Below are 13,461 nucleotides of genomic sequence, written 5' to 3'. Positions count from 1 at the left end.
TAAACACGTGCTTTGGCACACGCCGTCGAGTGTGTAGCTAGCTGAGGGGGCGACGACGCGAGTGCGTGCCAGTCTTGCAGCAGCATGTCCGACAGGCCTGACTACAGCCATATCAATTTAGATGGTTATATTATCGTGCTTTATCAAGACAAGTACCTCAGTCATCAGTGCTGCAAGCCCATACAGAAGAAACTTATCCAAAATACGTACGTACTGGTGTCTTAGCTGGCAGAAACAGTGTGCCTTGTTTTACCTGCAACATAAATCCGCATGCCTAGACGAACGGGCCAATATTATGCAGCCTTCTACGGTTGGTCACACATGCAGCAGGTTTGTTGATCGTAGCCGCTGCGTGTCTATCCTCTTGCGTGGCCCCGAAAGTAATGTGCGAGACGACAGTCCGTATGCTTTGCTCTGGTCATGGTGAGCCGGTATTCTCTCCAATAGGGAGTAAATGTACTTGGGTCACCTGTGGCATGCAGCTATTGGACCCCAACGGGCATATCCCGTCTCACTCATGCAGCATGTTCTGGTGAGACTAAGCCCTTGCCTACCTAGGTACTCCGTAGTTTCACGTTTGCTTGTGTTTGGTGTGTGTATTTTTCTGTGGCAAAAACAGAACCGTAAGCACCGCACCGCGGAGGTGTCGTAGTCATAAATGTTGAATGCAACTCGGCGCCAAAGGTTTGAACGGAGGAGACGTTATTGAGGACCGTCGGCTGACCCTTACTTGTATGTATGTAACATATCCGTGATCCTCGGCAGTAATGTTGCACTTGGGTTTTATATTGTGATTCCAAATGGCAAAGACGATTCGTATTTTTGGAAGTGCCTGGGAAATACCGGAAGGAGTATCGTATTCCTGAGTCTTCACATGGATTTCTCGTGAGTGCAAGTGAAGGGGAGTTATAAAAGGTCCGTCTCTCGAATCTATGGCCTTGTCGACTCCCAAAGAGACTTACTTGATGGCTTAACGATCTTCGATAGCATGATTGCGTGAGCGTCTTGAATCGCAGTCACCCATGGCTTTCTACTTAGGTAGGTACTAACAATAGCTCCGAGACCAGGCTTTGGCCCAGTCGATCTGCGTCTGTCTTATAAATATTTGTCAGACAAATTTGGGCGATAGCCGGCTGGGCTGCATGAGCATCGCAAGTTTCAGCTCTTACTCGCCCAAAATAGTTCGGCCAAGAATGTTGGCTTTGCAAACTGTCGAGCCAGTCTCGAAGAGGAGACTCTGGTGTTCGTGCCACTGAGCCACAGGAAGCTAGGCATCGCCATCCGCTCAGGCGTTACATGAAAAACCGAAGGCGCGTCCGTATATACGCAGAATAAGCCGCCCCGTCCTGTGAGTTTAGGTTGCCAGTATATGCAGTACCTGGAGTGTTTGTAGGAAGCGCCTCAAGACCGCGGCCTGGAGCTATTTAGTTCGGCGTTTGAATAAGGCAGGCTATCTTCAGATGTTAGTCCTACAGGAATATTCTGAGCACTATGACCTGTCGCATAATGCATGATTCCGTATCGCATTTTGTGCCGGCACATGATGGTCCGTCGTGGGTTTTTAGTGGCCAGAGACGAGTATACTCGGTGGACGGCCTTGTACGACCTGGAGACAACGTTGTCTCACCAGATATGTGTCTCTGCCTACGACACATACAAACAGAAAAACACCCTACCAGCAGCTCAGAAAGCTAGATGGGAATTAGGGGGTTCGCTGCTTCAGGCTGAGCTGCCTAAGAAGTTTCAATATTGACGCCGGTTGGGTATATGACATGTGGCCGCCTTTGTCCTTGTTAAAACGGCCTCTACTCAAACAGTAACATGCCTCGGCCATGGTGCACAATGTGGCGTGGAGCAGAAGGGTCATCTTGCAATTCTCTCGAGCGGCATGGGCATTGAAAACCAATGCTCACGTCGCTGGTGCAAACTGTATTGTAGTTGCCGCATTGGCGAGCATTCAGAGGAAGGCATCATGGAGATGGAAGGCCGAACCGTGCGATAATAAAGGAATAGCTTAACTAACAGCACGCTCTGACCTCAGTGTGTTCGTGTTTCTGTTTCTCGATGCTAAATTTGCAGAAGCACAAAATTTGCCCATCTGTCAAATAGCCGCTGGCTGAATCATGGCGCCTGTTGGTTGGGCCCGGAGGAACATGCCAGGGACGGGGAGGCAGAGAGGAGGAGCCGGCGCCAACGAGAACCTTGGACAGGTCGGGGACACTATTGACGATGTTGAGAAAGAGTGGATTCGACTGCGGGCCGGCTGGCCGCAATAAGGACCATGCTTGAATATCTATCTATCTTACTTCGTCAATACAGGATCCTCCGGACTCCGTAGTCAACATGGGAATCAGATTGTAGGACCAGCAGACATGGTACGGGGCAAGCCGCCAGCACAACCACAACCACATGGCGCTGCGTATCGAGTCTTGAGCCCCTGTTTGTGCAGACACCCAATGCATGTACTATCTAACCGTGTGCCTAGGTATGCGGGCGGATCAAGCAGTGAAGGTAATTACAGGTGCGTCTTTGAAATGGAGCTGTTGGAGGATAAGCTGAGGCCTTGCATGACAGCCCGAAACCTGGTGAGTGGCATTGCATTTCCGCTTTTGGTGGAATGCTTGTCCTTGTGCGTGCAAGGAGGGAGTCGCGGGAGAACAGACATATGTACCCCGTATATCCACGAAAGCCAGGCTGGGCTTGCAGGCTGCTTTGTGCGAAGTCGTCGTGTCACTGCTGGTGCAGAGCTTAATTGCCAGAAAAAGGCCCTGCCAAAACAATGTGCGAGTGCGCATGTGTGTGTTTATGATTTTACTTCCGACTCCCGTAGTTGTCCAACTTCGTGTTGGGCGACGACTGGTTTGGCGTTTTGCTGCACTGAGTAGGGAGAAGATACCGTTGTTCCAAGACCACATCTTATAAGGCGCTCGGAACGTATTGCCGGTGCTCACAGTGTCCGTTGAGAAGTATTGACTCGGCTCTTCTACTCAAAGTCACTTCGCTCACGGGCCAAACGGGTGAGACATATCGCCAGACCGGCTGTCTCCGTGGATGGCGGATGGCGGACGGCGGATGGCCACAGCCATTCAGCACCAACATGGCTGGGGACCTAGCTCTTACCGGCAAGAGCTACTCCATGGTGCAGAAGTATATGCGTTGATCTCCCGGATATTGTACCATTGGTGGGTGATCAACACCGCCGCCTCCTCAATACTGGTTTGCTCGGGATTAGCAGGGCTTTTATGCGCTGCTGTCTGGCCAGCCCACCAACAGCCGGGTCTAATAGCTCGCAAAGTGCGGCATATGGCGTCTGAGGAGGAGCACCAAGCCACGGGCATTCGGCCGGGTAATCAAGCCTTGAAGGTTCCTGAGAATGAGCAACTGGAGTCTCGGAGGACTTGCCCAGCAGCTTCGTCGCTCCGATACCGTCTGAAGTTACCTAGCGCGTTGATGTTCGGTCCTCCTTCGATATAATTTGTGCTCCTAGCATCACCAACATGTTGATATTGATGCTGATGGTAGGTGCAGCACCAACCCGTTCTTGTTGAAGCAATCGAGGCGGATGAAGGGAGCCTGCTTTTCGCCAGTGCCTTCGACCACATTCTTCCCTTGCATGAACTTGGGGCAAGTTGACCGAGTATACAGAGTACCATGCGAGGATGCAGAGCACCTTGGTTACTCAGCAGTTTTGCCAATGTGCCAATGTGCTGTTATCAACCCATGAACACCTGGTACTCCATACGGGATAACTCCGTACTTCATGTTCTGCTCGGCTTCGTTTGTCTCGAGACGCCGGCGAGGGTTCAGTTCTCAAGTAAGACATCTGGCGGCCAGAGCCCTACATAGCCTTGGTTGGTGTCTCTCCACATATTAAAATCGTATCATGGCTGGATGTCCTGGGCGGCCAGGTTCCCGTGAGGGTGGGAATTGTCTCTGCCTCCCCAAATTCGGCAGCTGGCTCGAGGTGTGGCAACTGTACTCGGTACAGTAAATTTGAGAGGTATGGAGTACGTACTAGGTAGCCACTCCGTGGACCGGTTTGACGTCAAACAAGTAAGCAAGCAGCAAGCACCACGGTAGGGTGGACCTTGACATGGAGACAAGAGAGAAGGGCTTGATGCCAGATCTGGGGAGAGATCGATGTAGTACTAGTAGTAGCCGGCACGGCAAAGCGGAGGGACACGCACGGCACGGCACTGCACTTTTCTGTTATGAACAGTGAGCACTTTTTCGCAAGGCAAGGGATTGAGTGACTTGCGTTTTGATGTTGATAGTCGAGGTCGAGGTAGATGTGAGTGTCCATGCCATCGACCGCCGCAGAAAAATGTGATAGATGACAATTGCTCCCTGTCTGGCCAAAGCCGGCCATGGCACACGTGGTTCGGTCGTGTCGTGCCTTCCTGACATCGGGTCCTGGGAGGGGACCTGTGTTGCCAGGTTTTCTGCGTGTAAAATTCCATGTTCAAGCGGAACCTGTCAATCTTGCGCCCACCTACCACCTATAAAGGTACCTAGGTACTTTCTGGTGGGCCAGACAGTACCCCAGAGTCCAAAGATGCCAAGTTTTCCAAGATTCTTCAAGCACAATTGCACCAGACCCAGTTCAAACGTTGACCCTTTGCCCTTTGGCAGCTGTCCTTTTGCGCCTCCGTTTCGAGTGAGTAGGGTTTCAACCGGTACAGGCATGTCTGAGCCGTAAGCAGGTCTCGTCCAAGGGTCATGGCCACATGCTCCAGTGCGCACACACACACCTGCCACCAGGCCGTTGACTGGCCGAGCACGCCCAGTTGACAATTGCAAGCACGCTAGTAACATAGGTGCTCCGTATTGCACACCCACTTCGCCCACTTCGCCCACTCACGCACTCTATCGAACCCCCTGGCTGCCACTAACTCACGCCCCCTTGTCTTTCCACCGTTGAATGTTTGCGGCCCATCACCCGCAGGCTCTGATCCAATACAATGCGGTACCAGGGCACTTGGTGTGGTAAAAACGTTAGCCCGAGTATTGGTCAAGTACCTAGGTAGGTAGCTGTGCGCCACCCTCTCCATGTCTGTGTTCCAAGTTCCTAGCAAGCATGTCTGGTTCGCAACGCTCTTCCCGTACTCAGTACCTCTAGATGTCAACTGGTCGACTATTCGTATTGTACGGGGAACTCGGCCGTCTACTGGCCAAGAGCCAAGCCATGCCGCCGTCAACTTATTATTGTCGAATCTTGAGCGACACCTCTGCATCGGTGGCCGTCCTCGAGTGCTTTGCTCCTCCTCCTGCTGCTGCTGGTCTTGCTCCCGTCCTGCCGCCATTTCCATGGCCTCGAGTCTGCTTTGCCTGCCCTCCTCGCCCAGCTTCCCTTCCTTGCTTCCTCCTTGCTTTCTTTCTTGTTACAACTACAACAACATCAACAACATCAACAACACCACCAACACCACCAACACAAACACAAACACCAACACCAACACCAACACCAACACCACACCGAGTGCCGTCCAACTCCAACTCCTTCTTCCCCGCCAGTGCTGATTCGCATTTTGCAAAGGACTGGAGCACTAGCTAGACTGTTCGATCCTGTCGCACCAGAGCTTCTTCGCCGAGAAAGGCCAGCGCTACTTGCAAGTCGAACTTCTCAAGCCCGCACGCACTTGTTTGCACTCCTGTAATCCCCGGTACGACTCGAACCGGCGAAACGTATGGAGCCTTGCCCTTGGATCCTAGCCACTTGCCACTACTTGGACCACCAGACTCTCCATCGACGCTGCCTGCATTTTCATGCTCGACTATCAATTATCCTCGGTGGCCTCTGCTAGGCTAAGCAACTCCATCTTGAAACGCTCCGTTGTTGAGGGGCACAACACGAACAGACCGATTTGGATTTGCCCTTGTCCCATCAACCGCATTGCAGACGGCCGGCTGGACGACTAGACCGGGTTGACCAGGGACAAGAACCCGTCAGATCAATCACCCATCACCAAGCTCACCTTGGCGAACCCACGAGCCATTGCGCCCAGTGTCGGGACAGCGAAAAGGTTCTATTGCGTCAGCTGCGAGCGTAAGTCCTGTGAATCCCAGTTGCATCATGACCACATCCCATACTTCCCCCGACCTATTTTCGCCATTTCTGTGCAACGCATATGCAAGCATTCCGCACATGCGCGTCTGTAGTTCTTCGCAAGGGGCGCTCTGCCTGTTTATTGTTGACCAGAATTGGGACTTGGCCGTCATTTTGTCCTTGGTGGATGCAGATAACGGGTCTTCCTACCGCACAGCGGACGCATTCGCCCTGTACTTCTTGTCCTGGCCAACACCAGACCAGTTAACGGGCTGCTAACGCGAGTGTTTACCACATAGCTTGTGCGCTATTTCGATAAACTTCGCCCTCGGCTGTCTCGTTCTGACCTTTCCGTATCTTCGGTCGCTCACCTTCCCACCAAGCAGCACCAAAGCACTACCTCTCAGGCGTGCTGAGCCGTATTTCCCATTCACACGCCAATACACCACCACCCTTGTATTCCGAGACCGACGCGGCAATCGTCACCAAACCTCAGGGACCGGCACGACTTGGAATTCAGAAACGCTACAGATCACCACAAACTGCATCTCAAAACGCTCAACAGTTCTCGACCAAGAATCATTGACAGCTTGGCCTCTCGCGCCTTATCACTCATACTAAACTCGACTGGTGATGTGTCGTCTTTTGGTCTTCGCAGGTACCTGCACGAGGTGCGGCGAGTCACAGACGTGGGATGATCTAGGCCAGCAACTGGCCTGTTTACAAGCCAAAAACGCAGGATGCTTTGGCCAATGTGATCCAGGCATCTATGCCGAGCAACACCCATTCGATCAGGAATGTGATCGATGCACCGAAGAGGACGAAGGCATAGGTGACATCAGCGATGACACCTTCATGACTTCCGAGAAACGGGCCGCTGAAACCGACGTAAAAAGTCATCGCAAGAAGCAAAAGGTTTGAGGTGCAATTCCGATCATATGATCGTACATCCAGGGCTCAGACCCAGGAAATGCGAAAGCAGGGCCGGGAGCAATCCGGTTGTCAAGCATTTCATCATGGGCAATCATGAGTGCACCCTTACGAAGTTACGTGTCCACGTATCTATGCCGCTTTGTCTTCTCCTCTTTTTGTTTATTTTTTTTATTGGTACATTATTTATCTCTTCGTTTATCAAGTCCCCATCGATGCGATTTTTTTTTTTTTTTGGCAAAACCAAGCCTCCTTTTTTTTTCCCAAGAGCGGTTTTTTATATTCGGCCAACGGCACAGGATTGTTGGTTATTAATCATTTCATGATGGCTTGTCTAGGCATGGCGACGGAGTTGGCGGTTAGCCGAGTGGAAAACTGTTTACAGGCGTTGGCGCTTAGTGAGAACACGGTTTTAATGGGCCACCTCGGAATAATTGTCCCTTTTTTGTGTTTTACTGGAATAGGTAGATATGGAGGAATAAACTCGCAGTGTCGGAAATCTAATAATCACAGTATGGTGAAGGAAGTGAGCATATTGTATTCGGATAAGACATAACGTGATCCGTGGCAAAAAGGGCTGGAGAGAAGTGATGGGCCGACATTTAAAGCCCCAACTCAAATGAGAAACCTTGGCCATTTCCCATGAACGACAATAGTAGGGAGCCTAGTTTCAAATCATATGAACGTGAGTTACATGCATACACTGCTCCTGCCACGGTATGCCGTCTTAACAGCCTCTATTCTCCGACAACCCCAACCAGAACTTCGACAAAGTTGTACTGCGACAGGTTGTAATTACGAGCCGCTCGATGGTGGTTGTTGATATCCCGTTGGTGGCCCGTCCGACCATGAATTTTGTATGGCTTTCCAGTAGCGCTCTGGCTCTGCCCTCATGATGTCCACGTGTTTGGCACCCACAAACTTTTCCAGTCTGATAGTAAAGCCAGCCTCCTTGGCCTTTCGGGCATTATCTTCCACATCCTGCCACAGGATCAAGTCGTCTTCTGTTCCATATAGATATGTCCGCCTCTCTTCTCTTGCTAATAGTCCTGGAGATCTGAGCGCTCGGGCATTTCGATTTTGAATAGCCGGAAGTCGGCGGAGGAAGTGGTACAAGCAGACCATGGCGATGATGGAGTGCACGACGGGACCAGTCCACCACGGAAGCATTTGCATCAGGGCGTTGTAGGAGCTCATCCACCGAAAATACCCCGGACAAGAGTCGAACACTAGCACATATCGTGGTAAAACTGGTGTGCCGTGTGGTTGTCCGCCGCGGAGCATGCTGCGGAGACAACTGGCTGTGTGGATGCCGCCGTTTGAGAACATTTGGATAAGCATCTTTGGTGACGTATCACCGGCTTCGTCTGCTTTTTGTTGGCGCTCCGACATGTTGCGAAGGTAGGGCAGGGCGGGAGAGAGGTCGCGTCGTGTGCGCCAAGGGAACACGACATGAGTGAGGGGACATTGCGCGATGAGGATTCGTGATGATGGGTAGATTCTCCTATATTGTAGTGCATATTTCGATATATGGACTTGTCGTGCGCCCATCCATGATAGGATGAGAATGAGTTGAGGCTCCTTTCCCGAAGTTGGTGATTCATGATGAGGGTCGTAGTACGAAACGGCTGGGCTGAGGTTCTGCATCCATGACAGGGCTTCTTGGTCGGCGGCTTTAGAAGAGGCGCCAGGCTTTGGATTTAGTGACATTTTCTGCTCATCCACTTTTCTTGTCGTGAATCAGGTTATTCTTTTGGGTTGCTGTCCATATATGATGATGGTATTGTTATGAAGCAGAGCGTTGAGCGGTGTACGGCTGATGGGAACACTGCCCGTTATCATGACATTCACGGAGAGAGAGAGAAAGGGGTCAAGTTGCGGACTAGTCAATGATTATTACAGCTAGGATCAGATCAAGTCCTTGTGATTCTTCGTCATAGCGGCGGGCCGAGGCTCCGGAGTTCCGTCCTGGAAGCTCAGTGGGCGAGAGCTCCAGGCGATTTCTTCAGTCGGCATTTTGGGGTAGCAGCGTTTCCCCGCGCTACCGTTTATCATTGGAGTGTGGGGAAGAATGCGCACGCCCAAGGAATTTGGTTGCTGGGTTTGGTTTTCGATGACCTCTGGAGCCAAGCTGTGGCATTTCGGTCCCTGTCAGCCATGTGGCTCATGCCCAAAGGCACAGATAAGAGTGACTGACAGGTGTGGTAGCGCATAACTGACTACCTACCTAATAAGTACAGAATAGGTACTAGGTAGACAGCTTCCCCTGAGGTTGGATTTGCAGTCTGTGGTTACGCAGAGGTGCTGGGAATCGGCACACCGTTATGACATGTTTAGACATTGCATCTATGCCGTTGAACCCGACCACATGCGCCCATCGCCCATCAGACCGGGCCTTTGTCAAGGATGAAGGGCAAACAGTGCCCATGGCACAAATTTCCGTATACGAGCTTGTAGGCCCTCCTGTTGTTGAATGATGGCACAGAGCCGAGATTGTCGTTTTGTTTACCGACATCTTGTAAAACCACAAGTCGGTGTTCATGATGCAGCACGGATATGCAGGCCAAACTGCCGTGTTACGTGGCACCTTGGCTTGTCTAGTGGTATCAACCTGGATACATGGGACGTTGGATGTCATGCCAGTTTGTAGCCCCATGCAACTAAATTGTAGCTCGCAATTGGTTTCCGCTCGGTCTTGTGTCTACCAAGTGCAAGGCTATATACAAGTAATCGAAGCTTCAGATGTCTGATAAGAGTATAGTATACATGGTACGTACTTGTATTTCATCGCCATGTCCTGGTTCTGCGCCTAGGTAGTTACCAATGACGCAGGCGACCAACTTTGTTTCCTGGGCGAAAATAGCCTCCAAACAATAATCATCATTCTTTTCCCGTCACTTCGTATGGAGCGGCATCGGGAATTTGAGTAGAGTAACTCTGGAGACTATAGTTCCAAGGAACTATCCTTCGCTTGCCTCCCGAGATTGTTTGAGGTCTTGTGCGTACAGATGGCTAGATATGTATCAGCCATGAAGACTTGCGTAACGACATGAACCACGCCGTGTCAGAAAGGGAAGCAATACCGCATCAAACGAGAGCTTTCCTACAATTTTGGAGCCCAAAAAATTGGGGCCATGCTTCGGTAGAAGAATTGTCTAGGATTCTCTCCTCTCGTTCAGCAAACTTCGAAGGTTGTTTCGAGCTCGCAGACGGCGTTAGAAACGGAAGGCGCAAACCAGCAGCCTTGGCTCTTCAGACTACTGTGTCCCGCCTGCTGGAGGTTTTACGACTTGCTCATATCTGACCACTATCATGCGGCAGAGCATTCAATGTTGCAGCTGTCAATGAAGCTCAGTTGTCAATTGTCATTCCCCATCCTTCATCACTCCGATTCTGTGTTCATTTGTACTTAAGTCTTCTTTGTCTCCATCCAGATATCGGGTGCTTCTTTGGCCACTATCTTGTCCACTAAATAAAGAAGTACCTTGTTCTTTGACTATCCCAGACACATCCCCTGCTTCCCATCGATATAGCCAGCCGCCATCATGGTGCTGGTCAGATTCTTTCTTTATATTGCCGGGGCCAGACTTGCTGTGACAGCACCAAATGTCCCAGTACAGCCACCAAGTACCTCCGAATGGGACTTGTCTAAACCATTGAATGGGTTTACCTTCCAGCTAGCCAAGGCGAGATCTGCTGCTCCTACAATCGACAAGCCGGCTCTGCTTTATTCCAGGATTACCAGCATCAAGGGCTCATCAAGCAATCAAAATGCGGTTTCAAGCCTCGTGCAAATTTTGCAAACACCCCCTTCACACGGCCAGCATACATATCAAAACATCAGCACCACCGGAAACTTATCGACCCAATACGCCATTCAATGCGGATGGGACGGTGCTCCAGTGTGGTTGCTTCTCGACACAGGAAGCGCGGACACATGGGCAGTTCAAACCGGTTTCGAATGCCATGACTCTCATGGTACGAAACATAATCAGGCCGCATGTGCTTTTGGGAACCCCCATGTAAAGAAATTTCAAAACGGTCCCATTGATGGTCTTCACTTCTATTTGAAATATGGCTCTGGCGAGAAAGTCTTCGGCCCTATGGGTTACGCTGATATCTCTTGTGGAGGTGTTTCTGTCCCGAGACAACAAGCTGGGCTCGCTAACTATACCTATTGGCACGGTAATAACCTTACGGTCGGCATCTTGGGTCTTGCATACCCATCCATTACAAGTGCTTTCTATGGGGAGATTGGACAAGAAGCTGCCTGGAATGCCATCCAATATGTACCTTTCCTGACAAATGCTATCATGCAAGGAAGCATAGATCCGGTTTTCAGTGTTGCCCTGGCTAAGAACTCTTCGGATGGAATTATTGCCTGGGGTGGCTTGCCGCGAGTCCAGAGAGCGAGTGATGTCTACGCCGAGACTGACCTAATCATTGTAAGTGGTGCCCGCCTGGGGGTGTACATACCAAGATTGGTGGTTAAGACAACCTCATCCAGAGGTGCTAACAAAGGTTAATATTAGGCAAATCTCGTTGGATCAGCGGAAACATCCTGGAGATACTCTTTCTACACTATTATACCTGATGGTATAATCTGGGGCCAAAGGATGGATAAGAGTAAATTCCCATACATTGTGGATACGGGGACGACAATGAACTATCTTCCGCCTCGTAAGTCTACCACACTTCACCAGAAATGTCCTCAATTGCAAAGATATGGCTAAATATGCTGACGAATTTCGAATAGCCTTGGCCGAGGCTGTCGCCAATGCTTTCCTGCCTCGTGCAGTGTACTTGTATCAATGGGGCTCTTACTTTGCTCCGTGTGATGCAGTGCCTCCAAGGTTTGCCGTTGTAATATCAGGGATTGAGTTTTGGCTGAACCCTGCGGACATGATCTACCGCGACCTGGTCGATCCTATGACCGGCTACTGTGCCGTTGCTATCACCAGTGGCGGGTCGGGGCCGTACATCTTGGGGGACGTGTTTCTGCAAAATGTCGTGGCCGTATTCGACATTGGAGGAGCACAAATGCGCTTCTACCGCAGGGCTTGATATGGACGTGGGGGTTGAGCTTGTATGGGTGCTGTTTGGGTTGACGGGGTCGTGAAGATGTCTAATTCGAGTCTGGTCCCAGGCCTGCGGGAGATATTGACCCTACATGTCACCAACTGCGTTCCTTTTCAGTCAGAACGTATAACCATTTTGTACCCATATCAAGTGCAAATGACAAGAAGACCGTTAGGTATAGAAAATTGGCAAATGCTGGGTGCTGGCTCAAAAATTTATGGCACGGTTTGTTCTGTCGAAACTCGTCGCGCAGCTGCATCGCCAGTTTTACTTGGCACAGACGGCGGCAACTGTGAACACAACCGTGAGATCCGGTGGCGCAGGGAGATTCGCAGGTTACCCTGCTTCGGCCCGCTGCTTATCGGCTGGCGATCAACCAAAGATAGTAAAGCCCCACCCTCGCCAAAGGCTTGGCTGGCCGATGGCCGATGGCGCATTCAATCAACGGCTGAGGAGACCAGGTCGAGGGAAAACCCAGCCAAGACAATATTATCAACACGGATTGTGCACACGCACACTCAAGCTTCATTACTTGCGTCTGCGCGCACTGGGGTCTCAATCGTAACCATCCTTCGCCAGAGCAGCAAACCATCAACAATAACCCAGACTCAGCTCGGCAAGCAGTCAGTCGACAGCCCGACCTCACCAAGCTCCTCGAGTCACCGACGTCTCAATCGCAACCATGAGGGGTGTTGCGGCAGGACCGCCGTCGCCAAAGGCTTCACCCTCTGGTCGGGCTCGCGCCAACACGTGGAACTTTAGCAAGGTAAGTGTGTGACCGTCTTGTATATTGGGTCAATTTTCTTTCCATGTCATCAATTTCCTGCCACGGCAAGCGCCGTTTCATCGCATGCCCTCGATGTCGATGCACTGCGGGTTCCTACAGGTGTCATGGACCACCACTTGTATGAAGGCATTCTCGAGTGAGGCACGGAGTACTGCCGCTCCAGTCCCTAGCTGCATAGCTGCTGCATAGCCTCCATCGGCGGTGAGCAAAGCATTCAGGCTACGCTGTCCGCCGGTTTCAGCAGCTTAACAGCGGTTTTGCTTAGCCTGTTGGTGGTCAAGGTACCACTCGCACCCAACTTGCTTGCCGCCTTCATTCTTTACTCTAGAATTGAGCGGCTCGTATTGGCAAAACGAAACGGTACCGTCTATCAGCCAACAATCCAAGCATCGATTCCGAACATGTGCCATAAGACCTGAATCGAAGCGCGTTTGAAACCATGGTGACTGGGAGTTTCTCCCGAGCTGAGTGGTAATGGGATGAACCTGGAGCAAAGCCAAAGGCGGAGTACATACATATGTACATATCACACCTGTTCGGACAGTCCCGGAGCCAGATCCCCTGGTTGGTTCTTGTACATTGATGGTGTTGGCCTCGCCTGGTTCCTGCAGCAAGGATC

The 13,461-nt window shown here is 51.1% G+C and overlaps 3 protein-coding genes across 3 annotated transcripts; 1 reads left to right on the top strand and 2 right to left on the bottom strand.

The window, feature by feature from the left end:
- Nucleotides 1-6,766: 6,766 nt before the first annotated feature.
- Nucleotides 6,767-6,946, bottom strand: G6M90_00g008430 (uncharacterized protein; the record flags this gene model as incomplete). Its single annotated transcript, XM_066129649.1, has 1 exon — nt 6,767-6,946. One exon carries the CDS (start codon nt 6,944-6,946, stop codon nt 6,767-6,769), a length of 180 nt encoding a protein of 59 aa, XP_065986075.1.
- An 825-nt stretch (nt 6,947-7,771) lies between these two features.
- On the bottom strand, nt 7,772-8,686 carry G6M90_00g008420 (uncharacterized protein; the record flags this gene model as incomplete). Its single annotated transcript, XM_014694179.1, has 1 exon — nt 7,772-8,686. One exon carries the CDS (start codon nt 8,684-8,686, stop codon nt 7,772-7,774), a length of 915 nt encoding a protein of 304 aa, XP_014549665.1.
- Nucleotides 8,687-10,521: 1,835 nt separating this feature from the next.
- G6M90_00g008410 (uncharacterized protein) lies at nt 10,522-12,040 on the top strand (the record flags this gene model as incomplete). The annotated part of the gene is made up of 3 exons (XM_014694180.1): nt 10,522-11,421; nt 11,509-11,656; nt 11,733-12,040. 3 exons carry the CDS (start codon nt 10,522-10,524, stop codon nt 12,038-12,040), a joined length of 1,356 nt encoding a protein of 451 aa, XP_014549666.1.
- Between the last annotated feature and the right edge of the window lie 1,421 nt (nt 12,041-13,461).

The sequence above is a fragment of the Metarhizium brunneum genome, chromosome 1 (genome assembly GCF_013426205.1).
Source record: "Metarhizium brunneum chromosome 1, complete sequence".
In the NCBI taxonomy this organism is placed as follows: domain Eukaryota; kingdom Fungi; phylum Ascomycota; class Sordariomycetes; order Hypocreales; family Clavicipitaceae; genus Metarhizium; species Metarhizium brunneum.
Note: the sequence above shows the minus strand (reverse complement) of the source record. Positions and strands in the feature narration are given on the sequence as shown.